The sequence below is a fragment of the Pan troglodytes genome, chromosome 5 (genome assembly GCF_028858775.2).
Source record: "Pan troglodytes isolate AG18354 chromosome 5, NHGRI_mPanTro3-v2.0_pri, whole genome shotgun sequence".
Taxonomy (NCBI): Eukaryota; Metazoa; Chordata; class Mammalia; order Primates; family Hominidae; genus Pan; species Pan troglodytes.
Genome location: NC_072403.2, coordinates 146,814,520 through 146,835,336, shown reverse-complemented (window position 1 = coordinate 146,835,336; position 20,817 = coordinate 146,814,520). Strand labels below are relative to the sequence as shown.

Genomic DNA, 20,817 nt, shown 5'->3' with positions numbered 1-20,817 from the left:
TCTGGAAAGTTTGTTTTTTTTTTTTGCTCAAAGTCCACCTGGAGCCTTAAGTTGAGGTGATCAGCATCCTATTGGGCCTGCTGATTAGCATTAATGTCCAGGCCTAGGTGTGACACTTCCCCTTTGGCTAGGACAAGATTGGGATTTTTTAAGTACTTCCTCAGAAACTAAGTACGTAAATAAAAACAAAATACAGGACTAGAGATGAATGTTACAAAATAGATTTCTTGGCCAGGCACAGTGGCTCATGCCTGTAATCCTAGCACTTTGAGAGGCCAAGGCGGGCAGATCACCTGAGGTCTGGAGTTCGAGACCAGCTTGGCCAACATGGCGAAACCCCGTCTCTACTAAAAATACAAAAATTAGCCGAGTGTGGTGGCTCACACCTGTAATCCCAGCTACTCAGGAGGCTGAGGCAGGAGAATCTCTTGAACCCGGTGGGCGGAGGTTGCAGTGAGTGGTGATCGCACCACTGTACTCCAGCCTGGGTGACAGAGTGAAACTCCATCTCAAAAAAAAGAAAAAAAAAAAAGATTTCTTACCCAAATCCAAGTTAAGGCTAATTGCAGTTTGGCTTGGCTGCTTTAGCTTTGGGGTTTTCCTTCCAACTTCTTTTCCAATAACATCCCAAATCCCCTTTTTTCTGTCCTTGGTGTTCCTCATCTTTTACACCTGCAGAAGAGGCCAAACGTGGTTAGTGGGTTAATAGGCTGACTGCAAGTAGAAGAGAAAATCTCACATTGCTCTAAACCCTTGCCTGTTTCTCTGTTAGGAGGAAGGGCTACTTTACCTCTCTCCTAAAGGTAGATCTTTATATTTAACCTGAGTCTTTAGCTTGTGGCATGAGTGTTTGCTATAATGTTCTGAGAAACACAATATAACTATATGACTAACATTTCTTGAGGACCACTATTTTTAGGCTGTATTGTGAATGCTTTCACATAATGTATATTCTTAGCAATCCTGTGAAGCATCTAGCAAGTGACACAAAGCTCAAGTGGTAGAGGCAGGATTCTAACCTAGTCAGTTGGTTTACATAAATTATATTCTTTTGTTCAGGAGCCAGGTTGTTTGACCTAGACAATTGATACAGAATTTTCAGTCTGAAATTGGCTCATCATATATAATCCTGAGTCTTCCCCTCCATGCTCCTGCTACAAAATCCTAGCTCAATGATGGTAGAGTTTAACATATTCTCGTGTTTGTGTTCCCTGTCATCTTATTTGTAGCTTTATCCTTTTATTTTGCACAACCGTTTGGCCTTTCCCTTTCATTCCTGTTCAGGCACGTTGTAGGCTCTTGATTGCTTTATGCAGAATGGAATTTAATGTTCTAGAAACTAAATTAGGAACAAGCCATTTATGTATTAGATGCTCTCCTTCCTAAGGAATGAACTTAAGCCTGAAATTGTCCAAAACCAATATTTGGAATTTTTGGTGTATTTTTTTAGAACCTTCCTTTAGTCGTCTGCCCCTGAACTTATCTTTCAAAAGGAGAGTTTATGATTTCTGTCCACTATACTTCTAGAGTACACAAAAATTAAATTAGAAAACAATTCCAAAATGTCCCTTTTTAGGTTCTGCCTCTCTCACTAAGTCTGAGCAGGGCCTAGCCCAGAGATTTTTGTTCACTTATTTTTATGAAATCCTTTACAGTCTGGTCCATGCCCTGTCTTCCTTCATATTTTATAAGTATCATATTGTGGAAAAGCTACTTATGTGATTTTTGTCCTGAACTCCTGCTAAGGAACTATTATTCCTGTGTGGGGAAAGAGAGAGATTGCTTGATTGATTGAGGGGAATCTTAGCAACAACAGATTGATTGTCCTCTTCACAGATAACTTCCTAATACACATTCCATAAATTACAGTTTTACTAGGAAAGACATAGGGCATTATATTCCTCTTTGCAAATACTTTTTTATAGAAATAAGCCTTAGTATAACTTTCTTTATTAGATAATTGAACTCACTTTCTTGAGGGAATGAAAGAAAAAGCATTTATTTCATGATGAGGGGCCTTAAGCATTTTAGGCTATAGTGGTCCCGTAAGGGATAGAGTTATATTTGGAAGATTGGTAAAAATGAACTACCTAATGTTTCTTAAATCTAGAATTACTCCTCATTTCTTTCAACTAAAGTAGAAAGTCCAAAGACGTATATTTTCATTCAAAAAATATTTTTCTTGTTTTTGAAAGACTCAGTTGATATGTTGGTTAAATGTGAAATATTTGTTTTTCAAGTTGTTGTTATTACATTTATTCACCTCTATCATATATTCATTTGTTCTTTTTTTTTCTTAATAGGTTTTTGACTAAAGGCCAGAATGCATTGGTAGAGCTACAGACACAAAGACCAATAGCTCTTGAGCTATATAAAGACTTTAAAGAGCTAGGGAGGTTCATGCTACGTTACGGTGGTTCTACAATAGCTGCTGGTGTTGTCACTGAGGTATTTTATTTTAAAGTGACTCATTATATATCCATAGTTATGATGCCTTTTCTTTTTTACCTTTTAGGAATGAAAAGAAAGCATTGAGGGAATGAAAGAAAAAGCATTGATTAGGAGAAGCCTTACGCATTTTAGGTTGTAGTGGTCCTTTAAGGGATAGGGTTATATTTGGAAGATTGGTAAAATCTTCAGTGAGATTTTATGCCTTAAAGGAAACACAGTTATGCTACTAGAACAAGAAATTAGAATTTATATTAAATTCTAATTGCTGGAGAAAATAGCCAGAAATGAACCAGAAAATTTCAATGATTTAATTTCTTCTACACTATCATAATTAATATGAATCTTATGAATATTGTATTTTAAAGGGTACTTCATTACTCCACATGATTGTTTTCTGCCTAAAACTAGTTTATTTAATTGGATATAACATAAACTTTAAGTTGCATCAAAAGTGAGTTACACATATCATGAAAAATCTTTCTTTTAAGTTGCTAAAGCACCAAGAAACTCTATATACATAATTTAAGTAAAATACATATGGAAGGCGGTGTGGGGTGGAGGTGAAGAAAACAGCTTTCAGAGTTACACTGCCCATTTGTGTTCTTGCTCCACCAGTTTTTAGCGGCATAAATGCATTTCTCCTTCAATTTACCTCCTTCAGTGTAAAAATAGGATAATAGAATCTACCTCCTAGAGTTGTGTTGAAATGAAATGATAACGTGCAAAGCACTCAGCACATAAAAAGCATCCAATATTGGTAGCTGATATCGTTGCCATCAATATCACATTTAATCTATCAAGGCATTCTTTCTAAAAGAGCATTCTAAAAATAAGATAGAGTTGTTTGTGGAGAATAATGGAGAGATTATAGTAAATTGCAGAAATAGCATGACTAGGAAAGGAAGAAAGTTGCAAGACAAAGAAAAAGATTTTCTCTTGATATAATAATTCTTTCACCGTAATTTTCCCTTTGTTGTTCTTATAATGTGATTGATTAAATTACAGCAAATGTCTTTTTTTTTTGTTTTAACAGATAAAAGAATGATGGGTCAGAATTTCTACCGCGTTTCTGGATACAGTGAAATAGCTAACCTCTGTTTCAAGAATGCAGTTATTAAGTCAAAGGAACAATGTGCAATTGATATGTTTTTAGATGAGAGAGAAAAATTAAAGCTAAATTTAGCTGCAAAGAAGTATTAATAATCACCTCTGCAAAAATTCTAAGTTGCCAACTGGCAAAGAAAGTCTAATGTTAAAAACAACTTTGCCTTTGAAATGTTAATAAATGGATTTACTTTGCCAAGATTTATGGCAAGTGTCAAAAATAGTATCTGAAGATACTGAATCATCATGAAATGAACTCTACTTCTGGCCAAAGCACAATGTATTTGCAGTTTTCTCTTTTGATTCAATTATACTGCACATGTTTTAAGGAAAAGTAACTTAATTGGGTTTTTCAGGCAGTTGATATTTGACCTAAGCTTTTTTTTTTTTTTTTTTTCCAGTTAACGCTAAGAAAAGATTTGGGGAAGGTTATAATAAAAGTATTTTGTGGTGACCATAAGAATGTCCCTCCCCAAACAAGTAAACTTGTGAAAGTTTAATTTGGAATTAGTGGAAGCTGTTCCTTTGAAAGCCAAGATATTATTTAAGTTGTAAAGCCAGCTAATAAAATGCCTTAGTTTGAGCATAATACAAACTGTGTTTTGTTCTTTAGACATTTATGAGATTCTCTGCCACTAACAGTAAATATGATTTAGGGGTTTTGTGGGATCTTTTTCACCTAAGAGTTTCCTAGCTCTGTCACATGAATTCTTTTTTATCCTAATGGCAGATCCAATTTCATCTCATTCATTTTTTTAACCATAACTTGCTTTTCCCATTCTCACTTTTAGAATTATACCTATGATGGCCCTTTCTTTATCTTGCTTACCTTATAGATTATAAGTCCCCTGTGAGTAAGTAAGAGTCATGTTTTTCTTTAAAGTTTCAACAACAAACCCCAAGGTTTATTTATTTAAAAACAGGTATTCGTTGAGGTGCCTTCTGGGTGCAAGGAGCTTTAGAGTAGATTTTGACCTCAGCTGAACCTGGAACTCTGATCTGATAGACTGTTTATGATAAGCTTTTTTTTTTATTAGCAGCGTGATTTGTATATCGATGGCTTAACATATACAACAGCATTTCTTCTCCCTGCACCTTTTCATGAACCTGACATTTTGAACATAAGCAATAACATCCGTATGGTAAAGTAGGCAGATTATACATGTGTTGCTTAGTGAATGATTACCAAGTGAACACACTTGGTATATTTCTTTACCAAAATACATGTGTAGTTGTCACTTCAGATTCACTGAGTTAAGAAAGTTTTATTTAAATATTAATATTAATCAGGAATTTAACAGATATATGTGACAGAAATCTAACTTCAAGTGACTGAAGCAGAAAGAAAAATTTTTGAATGACATAACTGAGAAAATTAGAGGTAGCTCTAGCTTTGATTCCATTTAGATCGAGCAGCTCACACAATGTTAGCAAGGACTTATCTCCACTCTGCCTTCCCTGGTGCTGGTTTTGCTCTCAAACTCTATATAGAACTCTCGGCCGGGCGCGGTGGCTCACACCTGTAATCAAAACACTTTGGGAGGCTGAGTCGGGAGGATAGCTTGAGCCCAGGAGTTTGAGACCAGCTAAGGCAATATAGTGAGACCATGTCTCTACAGAAAAAATTTAAAAACAGATCAGCTGGGTGTGGTGCCACATGCCTGTAGTCCCAGCTTCTCAGGAGGCTGGGGTGGGAAGATCACTTGAGCCCAGGAGGTCGAGGCTGCAGTGAGCCATGATCACATCACTGCAGTCCAGCCTGGGTGACAGAGCAAGACCTGTCACCCTGCCACCCATAAAAAACCTCTTCTGTAATGCCAGGTTCTTGACAAGATGTGATAATTCCACACTTACATCCTCAGATCTCCCATCCAAGGGCAAGGACAGACTAAAAGAGCATATCTTCTCCAGAAGTCCTAGAAACATCTCATCATTGACTATGATTGAGTTTTATTTATTAATACTTCCCTAGGATATCCTGTGTTTGAGTGTGAAGTTAATATCACACAAAGCATGTAGCTAACAGTTGTGCGAGAGTTGGAAATTCAGGGTGCTGTTAGGAAGGGGAAATGGATTGGGGTTTAAGGTAGGGGGAGTAAAAACAAGAAACCATCCACTCTGTATATTATATAAGACCGTGATCGAATTAAGAATTTTAGTTTACAATTTAGCATAAACAAATAGTAGTAGAAATGAATGCATTTATTCATTCCTTCCTTCTCCAATAGTGTTTAAGTACAATCTTTTTATTTGCATTTTATTGATGATTGATTGTGGTTGAAAGGAGTGGTGATATTATTTCGAGGATCCACTGTGTAAGAAGACTGTTGGCAGTGGAAGGCTCGAGTTGATTAAGTGACAAAGAGGTAAAGCAGACATGCCCAAGCTTGGTTATGCTCTGATTTCCTACCCTGTTACTTTCATCCATAATTTATAGTACATCCATTTTGTGTCATTTTGCTTCAGGTATTTCTTGTCCTGACTGTCTTCTTTTTTATGATTTTACTGTTTCTTCACACTAATGGCTTTGTCCTCTGACTTTGACTCTTTGTGAGATTCTTCTGAGCAGTTAACCTCTAGGATAATGTGGCTTGAACACATTACAGAACTATGTTTTGACTTGTTAGTATTATTCACACATTCATGACAATTGAGCCTCTCTACTGTGAGAAATGTTTTAGAGACCGGTTTCTAGGCATAGCTGTTTTTCTCCCATGAGTATGCAAATCAATAGTTTTAACCATTGTTAAAATGCAATCATAGTGACTTCAGAAAATTTGGAAAATACAGAAAATATAGGGAAGAATAAAATTAACCCACAGTTCTGTCACCTAAAGGTAACTGCTGCCAATGTTTTCATGTATTTCTTTTCTGTCTCTCCAATGCATTTTTTTACATAGTTGTGAGCGTTAGCCAAGTTATTTTCATGTTGTTATGTAATCAATATTTTTCAATAGAAATATTAGAGGTATTTTTTATTGATATAAAAATAACAATTACAGATCCTGATGTATAGAAGTTATTCAAAATTATACAGTTTTCAAAAAATCGAGACAAGTAGGCCCAATACAAACTACTGAATCATCTTCTAATTTCCCTCTAAAATATTTATAGAAATATGTAAGTAGAAAAACATTCATCCTTTCCTCGTCTAATTATGATCCTGCCATATTCCAGGCACAAGAGAAAGCTCTGGGGCTTGAGTCTTAATAGGGCTGATAGTCCAACCAGGGGACAGGGTATCATAAAGAGATAATTCAAAACTTTAAGATTGGGGGGTAGGTGATGGTAGAAAATTCTGCGGCAAACATTTGTTGATGCTCATCATTTGTTGATGTCATCAAAGATTACCAGGGCATAATTATAATCAAAATTAGTTTTATTGATGCTTGCTGCAGCAAGAGAGACTGCACACCACTGGGGTCTATAGGTGCTTCTCAGTGGGAAGGTGTAAGGAGGGGCTTGCTAAGAATTTGAGCACATGTAGCTAATTTTAAGGAGGGCTCAAGAGAGCAAGGGTTTCTTCTGGATTGAGTGCTGTCAGAAAGTGGATTGAGTGCTGTCAGAAAGTGGGAGTGATTTTGCAATTGGGTATCTTAATTTTTATGTTGTGGGTGGGAGGAAAGGAAAGAAGCAACAGTCACCCATGTTAGCCACAAGAAGAGGTTGGCTGTTTATGGTTTGCACAGTGACTTTGTATTTGTCTGTGCTCAGGCATGATTACAGTATCTCATTTTATCCGGATTACAGTGACCTCATCTGATGTTAGAGATTTGAGAATTGTTCAATGTTCAGTAGGAGAACGCCACCGCCTAGTGTGAATGCTAGGTCAGAAGCTGCTTTTTCACACTGAAACCATTTAAGTATGTACAAATAAGTTAATAGTGTAAATGTAGGTGTAAAATACAATGCAAAACAAAATAATGAAGTAAGTGAATTGAATTATTGCGCCAAATATGGGGATATGAAATAGGGAAAGAAAAGCATTAAGTTACTTATAGTCCATAAAGGGACTACATTATTTTGTTATTCTGATAATCCCATAAAACAAAGTTTTAAGAATGTTTACAGTAACCACGAATGGAATTAGTGAAACTATTCATATCAATGCAAAAAAAAAAAAAAAAAGCAAAGAAACTAAGTCTGTACAGCAAAAGATGGAAAGGAAACAAGAAAATTAAATGAAGACAAAGGTTGTGATTATTACAGTAAATGAAAATAGGTTTTTATCTTTAAAATGTAGACTCAAACTGCAAAGCTAATGATATGCTATCTGCAAAATATTCCTATTTTGTAAATAAATAAAACCATAGATTTAAAGAAGAAAGGGCACAGACGTACTGGGGAGACAAAAATAACTGATCCGTTGGGTGTCTACCTAATGTGCCAAGCAATTTTCATATACTCATTTAACATGACATGTCTATAATTATATGAGGCAGATATTATTAACCTCAGTCTATAGATGAGAAGACTAAAGCTCAGAGGGATTGCTAAAAACTAGTAAATAAATTATGGAACCATGATTTGAATTTAGAGTTAAGTCTGACTGAGGCATATTCAAAGACACTACACTGCCTCTCCAGAAATCAGGAGTAGCAATATTAACACTGGACAAAGAATTTAAAGCAAGTAAAAAAAAATTAAGAGAATTTCATATTAATAACAAGTATAATGCACAATAAAACTGTACCAAATGACATAAAAATGCATAATGAAATTTATTAGAAATTAAAAATTAAAGGGCATAGTTACAATTATTGAGGAATTCTCATAGCTCTGCCTTATAGATCATGTAAACAAACAAGGTCATAGAGGACTTAAATAGCAAAGCAGAAAAAAATAAATATATGTAAAAAGAGAATATACTGTTACAAGTTTCCTTCAAGAATTTGATAATAAGCAGTTAACACTGCTCTTGAAGAGTTACGTTATAAAGTGAACTCAGTGGATCAGACTATAGATATGGGAGTTATCTTTCAGGTTTGGAATCATTTAAACGGACTACAGATATTGGAATTACTGGTTACAGAATATAAAATAGCTGGCTAAAATATTTAAATATTTAATATTTCCTTATAAGACATGGAAATGTGAGTAAATAAGAGACTATAAAATGACCATGTGTGTTTTAAAATCAAACGTAACATTTAAGTGTGAAATATATAATTGAAACTAAAAACTATTTAGATTAAACAGATTAGATACAGCCAAAGAAAGAATTAGTAGCTGGAAGCATGGATCAGAGAATTTACCCACAATACAGTACAGTAAGATAAAGATATGAATAAGTTCATGTGGAATAGAGACTAGAATGAGAAGGTATACATCACATAAAATTAAAGTTTTAGAAAGTGAGAATACAGAGAATGGATGTACAATATCAAAAAATATAATAGCTGTAAAATTTTCCAGAACTGATGAAAGATATGAATTCACAAATAGAAGCAATACAACATATTTCAAGGATGGTAAATAAAAAGAAATCCACTTCTAAGTACATTTTAGTGAAACTGCAGAATACCGAAGAGAAAGATTCTAAAATTGGTCAGAGAGAAAAGTCAAATCTACAAAGGAACAGGAATTAACAACAAAATGGAAAACAAAAATAGCAAGATATCTGCAAAGAGTTAAAGAAGGTCTGTGCCATTCATAAGAGGGCTTAGTTATCCATGGAATCTTGAGAAAGGTTCACAGCAACAAATGCTACTCATTCAAAGCCTTGTCTCTCAGTCTGTTCGAGCTGCTATAGCAAAATACCCTAAACTGGGTAATTTATAATAACAGCCATTTATGTCTTAACATTCTAGAGGCTGGGAAGTCCAAGATCAAGACACCAACAGATGTGGTGTCTGGTGAAGACTGTCTGCCTCAAACATGACATCTCTTGCTGTGTCCTCACATGGCAGAAGGGACAAACACCGTGTTCACATGAGGCAGAAGAGCTGAAGGTAGAAACTTGCTCCCTCAAGTGCTTTTATAAGGACACTAATCTCATGCAGGAGGATGAGCCCTCATGGCCCAATTTTGTAATTAAAAGGTCTCAACTCTTAATACTGTTATATTGGGAATTAAATTTCATCATGAATTTTGCAAGGACATAAATATTCAAATGATTGCACTCTGTCCAGAAAGGAAAGACTCCCTGGCTCCCTTGGCCAGGCCAGGCCCAATTAGAGGATAAATACATAACTCTGAGATAGATTCAAATACTGTTGAATTTTGATTGTCTAATGTCCCTTCTGGTTCCTTGTTGGTCCTTTAACTTTTACCGAGCTGCATAAGTTCTGCTGAAGGTAAGAATAAATGTGCTGAAGTTTGATTATTTGGCAATTCAAGTAGTTTAATTAGAGGAAGGGAATGTGCCAGGAAAGAGGACACAAGAATCTGTGGGTTTTCTGATATACTTCTCATAGTACATAAATAAATTGGAATTTGAATGTTAAATATCAACCTCTTGAGTTTAGTTAAATGAGTCTATTCTCAGTATATTGACAAATTCAGATCCCAAAGCCTATAAGCCAGATATCGAACCATGGTAATTTCAGCAAAATACTGTTGATGCCCCAGAGATCCTCCTGCGTGACAGCATACTGACATTTTCATCTGAGGAGTTTTACCTGTGGCTAGGCTTATTTCCTTAAACACCTTCTAAAATGTTCATTTACAAAAATTGAGTGTATTCTTAGTGATGAAGAAAACCCCAGGTTATCAAAAGCATAATACTCAAAAGTTCTATATATTAAAATGAGTTTTTAGAAATACCTTAGTCATGGGACATATAAAAGACACTCTTCTAAATAACCTAATGAAGAAAATTTAAGATTATTTTCAAAAATGAAAATGAGACTACTTATTAAAGCTTCAGATAGCTTTATACTCATGATGGTTTTCTCTTTATTTTGGCTGCCAGGAAGCTGACAGCCAAATTTGAGGCCCCAAACTGTACAGGATCTTAGGCATTTTGTAAACTACCCGTATCCCTGGCTTTATCTTGTTTGCAAGCACTTATTTTTCATTCTTCCTAATATTTTCTCCCCCACAACCTATTATAATGTATGTATTTTTATTTCTGTAAGTCATCTGAAATCATTTGTGGAATACAAAGTAATAGAAATAAATCAGCAAAGTAAAGATTTTTTAAAATGTGTGTAATACATATACCTATGTATTACATGTGTATACAACAAATATATTTTACATTTATGCATGTGTATATGTGTATATATTTGTATGTAATGGAAAGAAATCAGTATATCCTTAAATATTTTTTACTATAAGCTTATGGAAAAACTAACTAAATAAACATTTAACTAAAAAACCTAGAAAAGAAACAGAATGACTGTCCTTAGGAAATATACCCATGAGTCCATACCAATATGAATAAATGATTGAATAAATAAAGGGAGGTTGAATAAATAAGAAAGGGGAAATGAAGAGACAAATCTCCCTTGTAAAAGCATTTCAAATAATTTATGTAGATACTTTGTCTTCACGGAGGTAGAACATAACACTCCACCCCTCTTGTGTGGGGCTGAGCATAGTGACTTCTTTCCAAAGAGTACGGTGTGGAAAAGCAGTGAAAAGAATTTTATAATGGAAAAACCTGACAAGTACTACTTCAGCCAAGTGATCAAGGTTAACATCGAGTGACGTCATGTTGATTATACATACTGATATATATCTATGTATAATAATGTGGTGAAGATGGCACTTTTTCTCTTTGATCTTCCTCCTAAAAACTCACACCACCACTCTAATCATGAGAAAAATATCAGGCAAATTTTAATAGAGGAGCATCCTACAAAATTCTTGACCAATACTCATTAAAACTGTGAAGGTCATCAAACATAAGAAAAATCTGAGAAACTCATTGCCATGAGGACCTAAGGAGACATAAGGAAATGTAATGTGTCATGAGTGGGATCCTGTACCAAAGACATTAGGTAAAAGCTAAGGAAATATCAATAAATTACGGAGTTTAGTTAAGAATGTATCACTACTGGTTCCTTAACTGTGGCAAATGTACTATTCTATATAAGATGTTCATATTGGGGGGAAACTGGCTGCAGTATTTCTATAAATATAAAACTGTTCTAAATGATAAAGTCTTTAAATTTTTGTTATATAGTATTTAATACAAGCAAAAGAACATTTGTAATTAATATGTAGATTAAAAACAATTAAGAAAACCCCATAAACTGTTCCCTCTACTAATGATTAAAACATTAGCAATAAGTGCCATTGAAGCTATCCTAATCTATCATAGCCTTTTCCCAGCCCTGACTGGGGATTTTAACATTTCCCTTCTTTAAAAAAAATTTTTGTAAATTGTTTATGTGGTGTGAGTAATATGTTCATGATATGAGGTAAGAATCCACTTCCTTTTCTGTTATGAATATTTTGGAAAATATTTCAAATAAATGAAAAGTTCCAAGTCCAATAGAAAAAATTTTTTTCCTAAACCATGTTGCCACATGATGTCCCATCACTACTGAATTGAATATCTGTTTCCTACAAAGTATTCTCCACAGGTCGGGTGCAGTGGCTCACACCTGTATTCCCAGCACTTTGAGAGTTCAAGACCAGGAGAATACTTGAGTCCAGAAGTTAAGATCAGCTGGGGCGACATAGTGAGACCCCATCGCTACAAAAAATAATAAAAAAAATAGCCAGTCATGGTAGTGCATGGCTGTAATTCCAGCTACTGGGGAGGCTGAGGTGGGAGGATTGCCTGACACCAAGAGGTGGAGGCTGTAGTGAGCCATGTTTGTGCCACTGCATTCCAGCCTGGGTGACAGATCAAGACTGTCTGTCTGTCGTCTGTATATCTTCTGCACAACCACAATAATAATCATCAAAATCAAGAAATTAATATATATAGATCACAGCTATTCAACCAGCCTCTATTAACATTTCATCAACTGAAACAAAAATGTCTCTAACCCCACTTTGTTCCTGCTGTAGGGAGGGCGAGGCTATTCTCTGACTCGTCTTGGAGGCCTGCTGTCTAGGGGTTGGGGAAATCCCATGCTCAGCCCCATTCCCACCACCCTAGTTCTTCAGTGGATGGAGAATTGTTGAGAACATTTACCTTAACTTTTCTGGCTCAGCATCCAGCAGAGGGTCTCACTGTCACCTAGGCTGGAGTGCAGTGAGCAATGATTGTGCCACTGCACGATCGCGGTTCACAGCAGCCTTGACCGCCCAGAGCTCAAGTGATCCACCTCAGCCTCCCAAGTAGCTGGGACGACAAGCATGCACCACCACACCCGGCTAATTTTTTTCTATTTTTTTATAGAGATGGGGGTCTCACTTTGTTGCCCGGGCTGGTCTCAAACTCCTGGGCTCAAGTGATCCTTCCACCTCAGGCCTCTCAAAGTTCTAGGATTACAGACGTGAGCCACCATGCCTGGCATTAAAGAATCCACTTCAAGATACAGAGTCTTTTTCTGAAAGCCTCCTGTTTGTGTTGCCCGTGAATCCCACATGCCATAGAGAAATTTTATCTCCACTTTGTTGTTCCTGGCACCTTAACAGAGTGTTAATGTAGATTTCTGGGTACCTATTCTGCCTAATACTGATCCATGTTCAGCTATATACTAGGCAAGTCTTTGCATCTGTCCTTTGTTCTTGATCCCAGAATGAAAGTCTAGGCAACCAGGGCTTCCTTGCAGGGTGAACAAATAACCAGTGAGATCCCTGGCCTCATTCCTGGTCAATTGTATACATGGCCCGAGAAGCCCATGTTATAAGCCCTGCACCTCTTCTATTCTAGATATGCCTGAAAACATCTTGTTAAATCTCTTGGATGATAAGAAGTGGTCCCTGGCCAAGTAAAACCCTTCCTGTGAAAATCAATTCCTAAAAATCTTTGCCTTGGTCAAACTGGATCTGACCACAGAGTTAGGAAGCCTGGAGGATCTGCTGCTGCATGGGAGTTGAGAGTGAGGGAGTCTCATACCTTAGTACGTTTTGAAAAGAAAAACAATGCCAGTCACACCCATTTTAAGGTATTGTGGGTCAGAATCATTTCTATAGTCTACTTTGCTGAGCAGTTTTTTCCACTTAGTATATTTGGTGTAAGGTATTATTTTCTCTGGTTATCCTTGGCCATTTGGCCCAGAACAACTGCATCTTAATTGATCCTAATGTCTGATCCTCCACAAGTGTCCAGTCACAGATATCAATCAAGGGACTGTGGAGTCAGATGGTAGGGGCTTCCACAGTTTGTGGCCTTTGTAATATCAATACAATACCCCTTAACTGGGTTTAAGTTTTGTCATCTTAGCAGTGTTTCCATACTGGAGGAGGTGTACACCTTCGCTCTGAAGGCTCTTACCTTCCTCCACTGACCACAGCTTTAAGTCTTGCCTCTGAGCTGGGCACTGGACTTTCACCTCCTTGGTTAGGGAAGTAGGCTAGGGTTGCATCATTAACATGGTATGTAGCACCCGTCAGGCCCCACGCATTTGGCCATGCCCTTTTCTTTGAGGAAAAGAGCCACGTCTCCTCACAGAGGGCTCTATTCCTGTCTAGATATGGGATCAGTGCCCAGGGACTGGTATCTGCAAGATAGCATCAATGAGAAATTTTGAAATTTTAGCCAACTAAAGTTATATGCCTGCTAACCAGGGTAGGCTTGTTTATGCTGTGATTGGTTAGAAATTGACCCCCAAATACAGTGGCATAGGAAAACACATGTTTATTTCATGCTAATTATCACCACATAATAAAACTGTACTCCATAGAGTGACTCAGCAGTCCAGGCTGACAGAGGTTCTTCATCCTGTACTTGCCACCTGGAACACACAGCCTTCCTGGTCTATATGGAAGTGGGAGAGAGAGTGGACAGTCCCCAGCAGGCTTGGCGTTTACTCAAAGACCCTGGCCAGAACTATCCAAACAGCCCCACCTCATTGCAAAGGGGCTGAGGAGTACTCAGGAGGAGAACTGTATGTTAGAGAACATTAGGGTGGTCACCACAGGGGACACCTAGCATTTTCCCCAAAATGGCTGAGTTTAATATAAGCATACGTGTTAAGGTCTTATCTGTTCACACTTGAAACAGAATCCCATATACATACTTCTTGAATTTCTCTCTTATACCTTGTTCCTCTCCTCACTCAGTTTTTCTAGCCTTCAGCTCTATCTCTTGGGGGATCCCACAACCATCATCCCAAGACAGTGATCCCATTATGAGCGCTAACCTTGGAGGGCAAGGGCACGTCCCCAGATTCCTCAGAGTGGAGCACATGCAACCAAAGAAACCTCTAGTGTTTCATATTGATAACCTTGCATAGGATAATTCTGACATGTGATTGTGCACAAAAGTTCCTCCTAGGAGTGAGGCTAAGAAGATTGGGGTTTGAGGGGCTGGCAAATGGCCAAGAGAACATCATGCCACATATAAGTGAGGGTAGTTATTCCTATAACAACAGCACTTTTCATTTTCATTCATTCTGTGTAATGTTTTCAGTAGGAGAGAAGGATTATAGAGGAGAGGACAGAGGCCAGAGAGCCAGAGAAAGTTCTTTTAAATTTTTGTTTATTATATTATTTTGTTTATATGATATGATATTGGAGAGAGGAACTCATTTAAAGGCTGAAAGTGCCAGGAGAGAGGAGAAGAATGAAAAGTTAGATGATAATCCAGTGAGCAAGGTTCTTGTGGAGACAGAAGGAAAATGACGCCCCAGAACAGGTATTTATTTGGCCTGGAATTACCATCTTGTCTGTCTTTCAACCTCCTCTCCATGCTTCTGTATCCATCCTCCCCTATCCTTCTCCAAATGAATGAACTCTGATGGCTTCATTTCACTCATGGCACTCTCCATTCCCCATCCTGTGTTTCTCCTGAGTCTAGCGTACCCCTCCCAGCTGCCTCATGCTACCATGCTGTGATTTTTGTTTACCACTGTGGGTAAAAACAAAACTCCAGTACACCTGGGGCCCCCTAAATCAGGATTGTCTTTCCCCTTTTAAAGAGAATAACTTTTGTTGTATTAGATAAAAACACCCTATTCTCTTTTGTAATATTCTAGAGCAACTAGTTCTGTTAGAATATTAGTATACTTAATACCTCCCATTTATAATTTTTTCTCAGTTGCACTCAAGGTCTTGAGTCCCCTGTCCTCACCGTGCAGGACCTGGCAGTGAATCCACCCCTTGGGATGTGGTGGGGGGTGGATTCTGTGACCGCAAATGGGAGTACGTTTCACCCATGGGTCAGAATGCTGTTACAGGGATGTAGTAAGAACAGATCTGCATTCAGCAGGACACACTGGCGAGCAGATGGAGCCCCCCAGAATAATTCAGGAGCAGGTGATACCCACATGTCCAGTGAAGCAGGTAGAACTACCTAGAAGTAGGTTCTCAGCCACTAGGCCCAGATATAGGATTTCATGTCTCTTCAAGGGAAACCGACAGGAGAAACGTTGGTGCCAACTTAGAGAAAAGGCCTTGAAGGCATGTCAGAGCTCAGGTATCAGGACTGGGGTCAACCGACATGACCAGACTCTGAATGAGGCCCATGCTCTGTCCTCCAGGATGAAAGTCTCTCCCAGCTCAGCTGAGCTCTGATTCCAGAGTCATCTCTGTGGTTGACCTGCAGGTGGGGATCAAATGGTTGCACTGTGGACAGAAAAGGGCTGACAGCGGGAAGCGGGGGAAGGCCAAGTACATTATGAAAAACCAGCGAGGCCAGGCACGGTGGCTCACGCCTGTAATCCCAGCACTTTGGGAGGCCGAGGAGGGCGGATCACTTGAGGTCAGGAGTTTGAGACCAGCCTGACCAACATGGTGAAACCCCGTCTCTACTAAAAATACAAAATTAGCCAGGCGTGGTGGCACATACCTGTAATCCCAGCTACTTGGGAGGCTGAGGCAGGAGAATTGCTTGAACCCAGGAAGCAGAGGTTGCTGTGAGCTGAGATCGTGCCATTGCACTCCAGCCCGGGCAACAAGAGTGAAACTCTGTCTCAAAAAAAAAAAAGAAAAAGAAAAACCAGCGAAGGCCCAGCTTGAGCAGCCAATGGCACAAGAAAATGGCACAAGGAGGTCACTGTAACTGACAGACAGGCCTGCTCTGCCGCTGGGACTGATCTTGTGTGGGGAGTTCTGATCAGCACCAGGCACTCTTTAGAAGCACCGTGTCCAGCTTCTGTCCTCTTCTACTGTCACGTGGCAGAAAATTCCTCTCTCAGGCTATCCTGGGTAAAGTCCTTTCTTCAAAAAGATCTCCCTTCCATAGTCCTCCCATTAGAATCCTTTGCACTCTGTACAAAAAGACAAACATTCTGATGAGTCCATCAACATTAGGCAGAGTTGTTGGAGACCCAGGAAGATGGGCTACAGAAGTCTTTATGCACACACCGGGTGGTACTCACTGTCTCTCAGCACCAAGCTCACTTCTTGGTACTTCACTCTGTGGTGCCAGGGCTGGGACCTGCATATTTCTCTCATTCTGTTTCCAGCTGACCTGACCGTGGGCAGCACCAGAAAAAGCCTGAGACTACCTTCTGTCTCCAGTCCCTGTCAGCGACTCTCCAGCGACAGGCAACGGCGCCAGCTCCAGACTCCAGCTGCTCTGGGCCTCCCAGCATCAGCCACACCACGCTTGTCAGAAGTCTCAGCACCGGCCGGGCACAGTGGCTCACACCTGTAATCCTAGCACTTTGAGAGTCTGAGGCGGGTGGATTGCCTGAGCTCAGGAGTTTGAGACCAGCCTGGGCAACATGGTGAAATCCCGTCTGTATTAAAATACAAAAAATTAGCTGGGCAGCATGCGCCTGTAATCCCAGCTACTTGGGAGGCTGAGACAGGAGAATCGTTTGAACCTGGCAGGCAGAGGTTGCAGTGAGCTGAGATGCAGCCACTGCACTCCAGCCTGAGCGACAGAGGGAGACTCCATCTCAAAAAAAAAAAAGAGTCCCAGCACCAGCTGGGGCAGAAGGCGGGGGGCTCCCCTGAAAGTTTCTGGTTTCTCGTAGCCCACCTCTTCCTTTTTGTTCTCCAGTTTAAAGAATGGCAGCTGCTTTTTGTGGTTGCTAATCTCTGGGTTATCTCAGCAGCCCTTACATGCTGTTTCAGCTTCGTCTGGGTAAACATTTCCTGGTGTTAAACTTTGACAAACCTGCCATGCTTTCTGTTTTCTGAATGGACCCCGACTGTATATGTGATTGTATTTATTTACCCATATATGTATTTATAGTTATGCCTTGCTTCATGTTGGGAATACATTCTGAGAAATGTGACATTAATTGATTTTATGGTTGTGCAAAAATTTTAGCGTGTACTTACACCAAGATGGTGCAGCCTACTACACACCTAGGCTAGATGGGATAGCCTATTTCTTCTAGGCTACAAACCTGCACAGCACATTACTGTCCTGAATACCGCAGGCAATTGTAACACAATGGTAAGTATTTGTGTATCTAAACAGAAAAATACATAAAAAATAAAGTATAAAAGATTAAAAATGGTACACCTGTATAGGGCAGTTATCCATGGAATTTGTTCTGGGTAAGTCAGTGCATGAATGCTGTGTGAATGTGAAGGCCTAGGACAGTACTGGATGCTATACTATATACTTAGGCTGCACTAAAGTTATGAGCAAATACTTTTCTTCGATAATAAATTAACCTTAGCTCACTGTAACTTTCCTACTTTATGAACTTTTCCATTTGTAAAATGCTTTTTGACTTTGTAATAAGGGCTTAAAACACATACATTGTACAGCTGTACAAATATATTTTCTTTATATCCCTTTTTCCATAAGCTTTTTTCTGTTTTTAAATTTTTTTACTTTTCAATTTTTTTGTTAAAAATGAAGACATAAACACTCACATTATCCTAGGTCTACACAGGGTCCGGATCATCAATACTTTCCACCTCTGCATCTTGTCCCACTGGAAGGTCTTCAGGGGCAGTCACATGCATGAAGCTGCCATCTCCTCAGATAGCAATGCCTTCTTCTGGAAAATCTCCTGAAGCACCTGTCTGAGGATTTTTTACAGTTAACTTTTTTTTTTAATACATAGAAAGAGTATACCCTAAAATAATGATAAAAGTACAGATAGTAAATACATAAACCACTAAGTCATTTATTATCATTATCACGTATTAGGTACTGTACATAACTGTATGTGCTAGACTTTTATACAAGTGGCAGTGCAGTGGGTTTGTTTGCATCAGCATCACCACAAATGTGAGTAATGTCTCTCACATCGTAGAGTAATGCCTCTACGACGGCTATGATGTCACTAGGCGATAGGAACTTTTTAGGTCCATTATAATTTTATGGGATCTTCATTGCATATGGAGTCTGTCGTTCACTGAAATATTGTTATGTGGTGATAACTGTATTTATATATATGTGACCAGTGTTTAAAAAAATCAGAAGAGATTTTCAACAAAAGCATAGTAATATGACCGAAAATTATTAACACAAAATAAAAGGAAAAAAAGTTTGAGACCAGCCTGGGCAATGTAGGCAGGACCCTGATTCTACAAAATAGCAATAATAGTAATAATAATAAATTAGCCAGGCATGGTGTGGCATGCCTGTAGTCCTAACTACTCAGGAGCCTGAGGCAGGAGGATTATTTGAGCCCAGGAGTTCAAGGCTGCAGTCAGCTATGATCACACCACTGCACTGCAGCCTGAGAACAGGGAAACTTGTATCCAAAAATAAAAATTAAAAAAATGAAAAAAAAAAGGATTCAAAAATATTTTTTGTATATGGTGCAAGGAATAAATAAAAGTTCATTTAAAAACAAAAAAGTAACCTAGAAAAGGAATGTTTAAAATTTTAAGCTGAGAAAAAATGTACATCTTTAAACATCTTTATACTGCTTTCCTACTTTTTACTGGGTGAGGAGATTGAGCTCTTACCAAGAATGTGGTTATGGCTGGGCACAGTGGCTTATGCCTATAATTTCAGCACTTTGGGAAGCTGAGGCAAGAAGATCACTGGAGCCCAGGAGTTCAAGATCAGCCTGGCCAACATAGCGAGACCTCGTCTCTACAAAAAATACAAAAATTAGCCAGGCGTGGTGGCATGCGCCTGTCGTCCCAGTGACTTGGAAGGCTGAGGCAGGAGAATCACTTGAACCCAGGAGTTCAAGGCTGCAGCGAGCTAAGGTCACACCACAGCACCCCAGCCTGGGTGACAAAGTGAGACTCTGTCAAAAAAAAAAAAAAAGAAAAAGAAAAAAAAGAATGTAGTTATGTTAAAGATAATGAGTTATATTTCCAAAGCTTCTGCAGAACTTTTTAGCTGCAAAAAAAAAAAAAAAGACCAAGAAGTTGGTCCTTTGTTCAGCAGAGTGTCATAGATAGTCTTCAGATAGGCTGAGTGGGGCCTGGAGCTTAGTTCCACAGGGAATGGGTTGCCTGTTGCTTTGCATCAGAGATTAGCAAGAATTTTGGAGAATATCTAGAGACCAATAAAGATGGAAGCAGAGAGGGCCTAAGGAGGTGCACGGCCAGCAAGTGCCCTCATGTGATCAATGAATTTTAGAATATTGGTACCTAACCTTCAACTGAATTATAACTATAAATCATAATTATAAAAGTAATATAGGCTTGCCATAAAATATCCAAGCAGTTTAAAACGGCTTCCCGTCAACCATGTAAATAGCCAAAGAAACTATACTGTATATAGTATTCACTAGTTTTCTTTTTTCACTTAACAATGCATCCTTCTAATGTCTAAGTAGTATTCCCTGTTAAGAATATAACAATTATACTCTAATATTCTCCAATTGATGGACATTTAGGTTGTTTTGATTTTTAAATTATGATAAAAAAGGATGTCCTGTGACTTATGTACTTGTTCATGAGCACGTAATTCTGTAGGAGAGATTCCTAGAAGAGAAATTGACCAGACCCTGACAAATTGCCCCAAGCAGTGTTCTGTGAACCCTCCCACCTATGGACTAGGGATGATTCTCCACATCCTCACAGAGTAGATGTTCTCAATCTTTAAAAATGCTCTCCAGTATGATTGGCAAATCAGGCCACCTCTGTATTTCACATTCCTTGCTTAACAACAAGGCTGAACATTGTTAATATATTCATTAGCCAATTGTGTTCCTTTTCCTATGGATTGCTTTTTTGTATCTTTGCTTATCTTTTCTGTTGGGGTGCTCATTTCTCTTACCAATTTGTAGAAATTCTCAGCTACGTCAGGGATCTGAAGCCCTTGCTATATGTGTCACACATGTTTTTGGCTTGTCTTTATCTCCATGGCACATCTAG

The 20,817-nt window shown here is 38.4% G+C and overlaps 1 protein-coding gene across 7 annotated transcripts in view; it reads left to right on the top strand.

Moving 5' to 3' along the window:
* Positions 1-4,144, top strand: part of HBS1L (HBS1 like translational GTPase) — a 90,357-nt gene extending 86,213 nt beyond the window's left edge. For all 7 annotated transcript variants that reach the window (XR_010157775.1, XM_001170393.5, XM_016956323.4 and 4 more), the window contains 2 exons: positions 2,304-2,448; positions 3,485-4,144. Coding sequence is in view for 6 of the 7 variants with exons in the window: in XM_001170393.5 (XP_001170393.1) it covers positions 2,304-2,448; positions 3,485-3,496 (157 nt within the window). In the remaining variant the exon portion in view is untranslated. The remainder of the gene's footprint in view (positions 1-2,303; positions 2,449-3,484) is intronic.
* Positions 4,145-20,817: the final 16,673 nt, after the last annotated feature.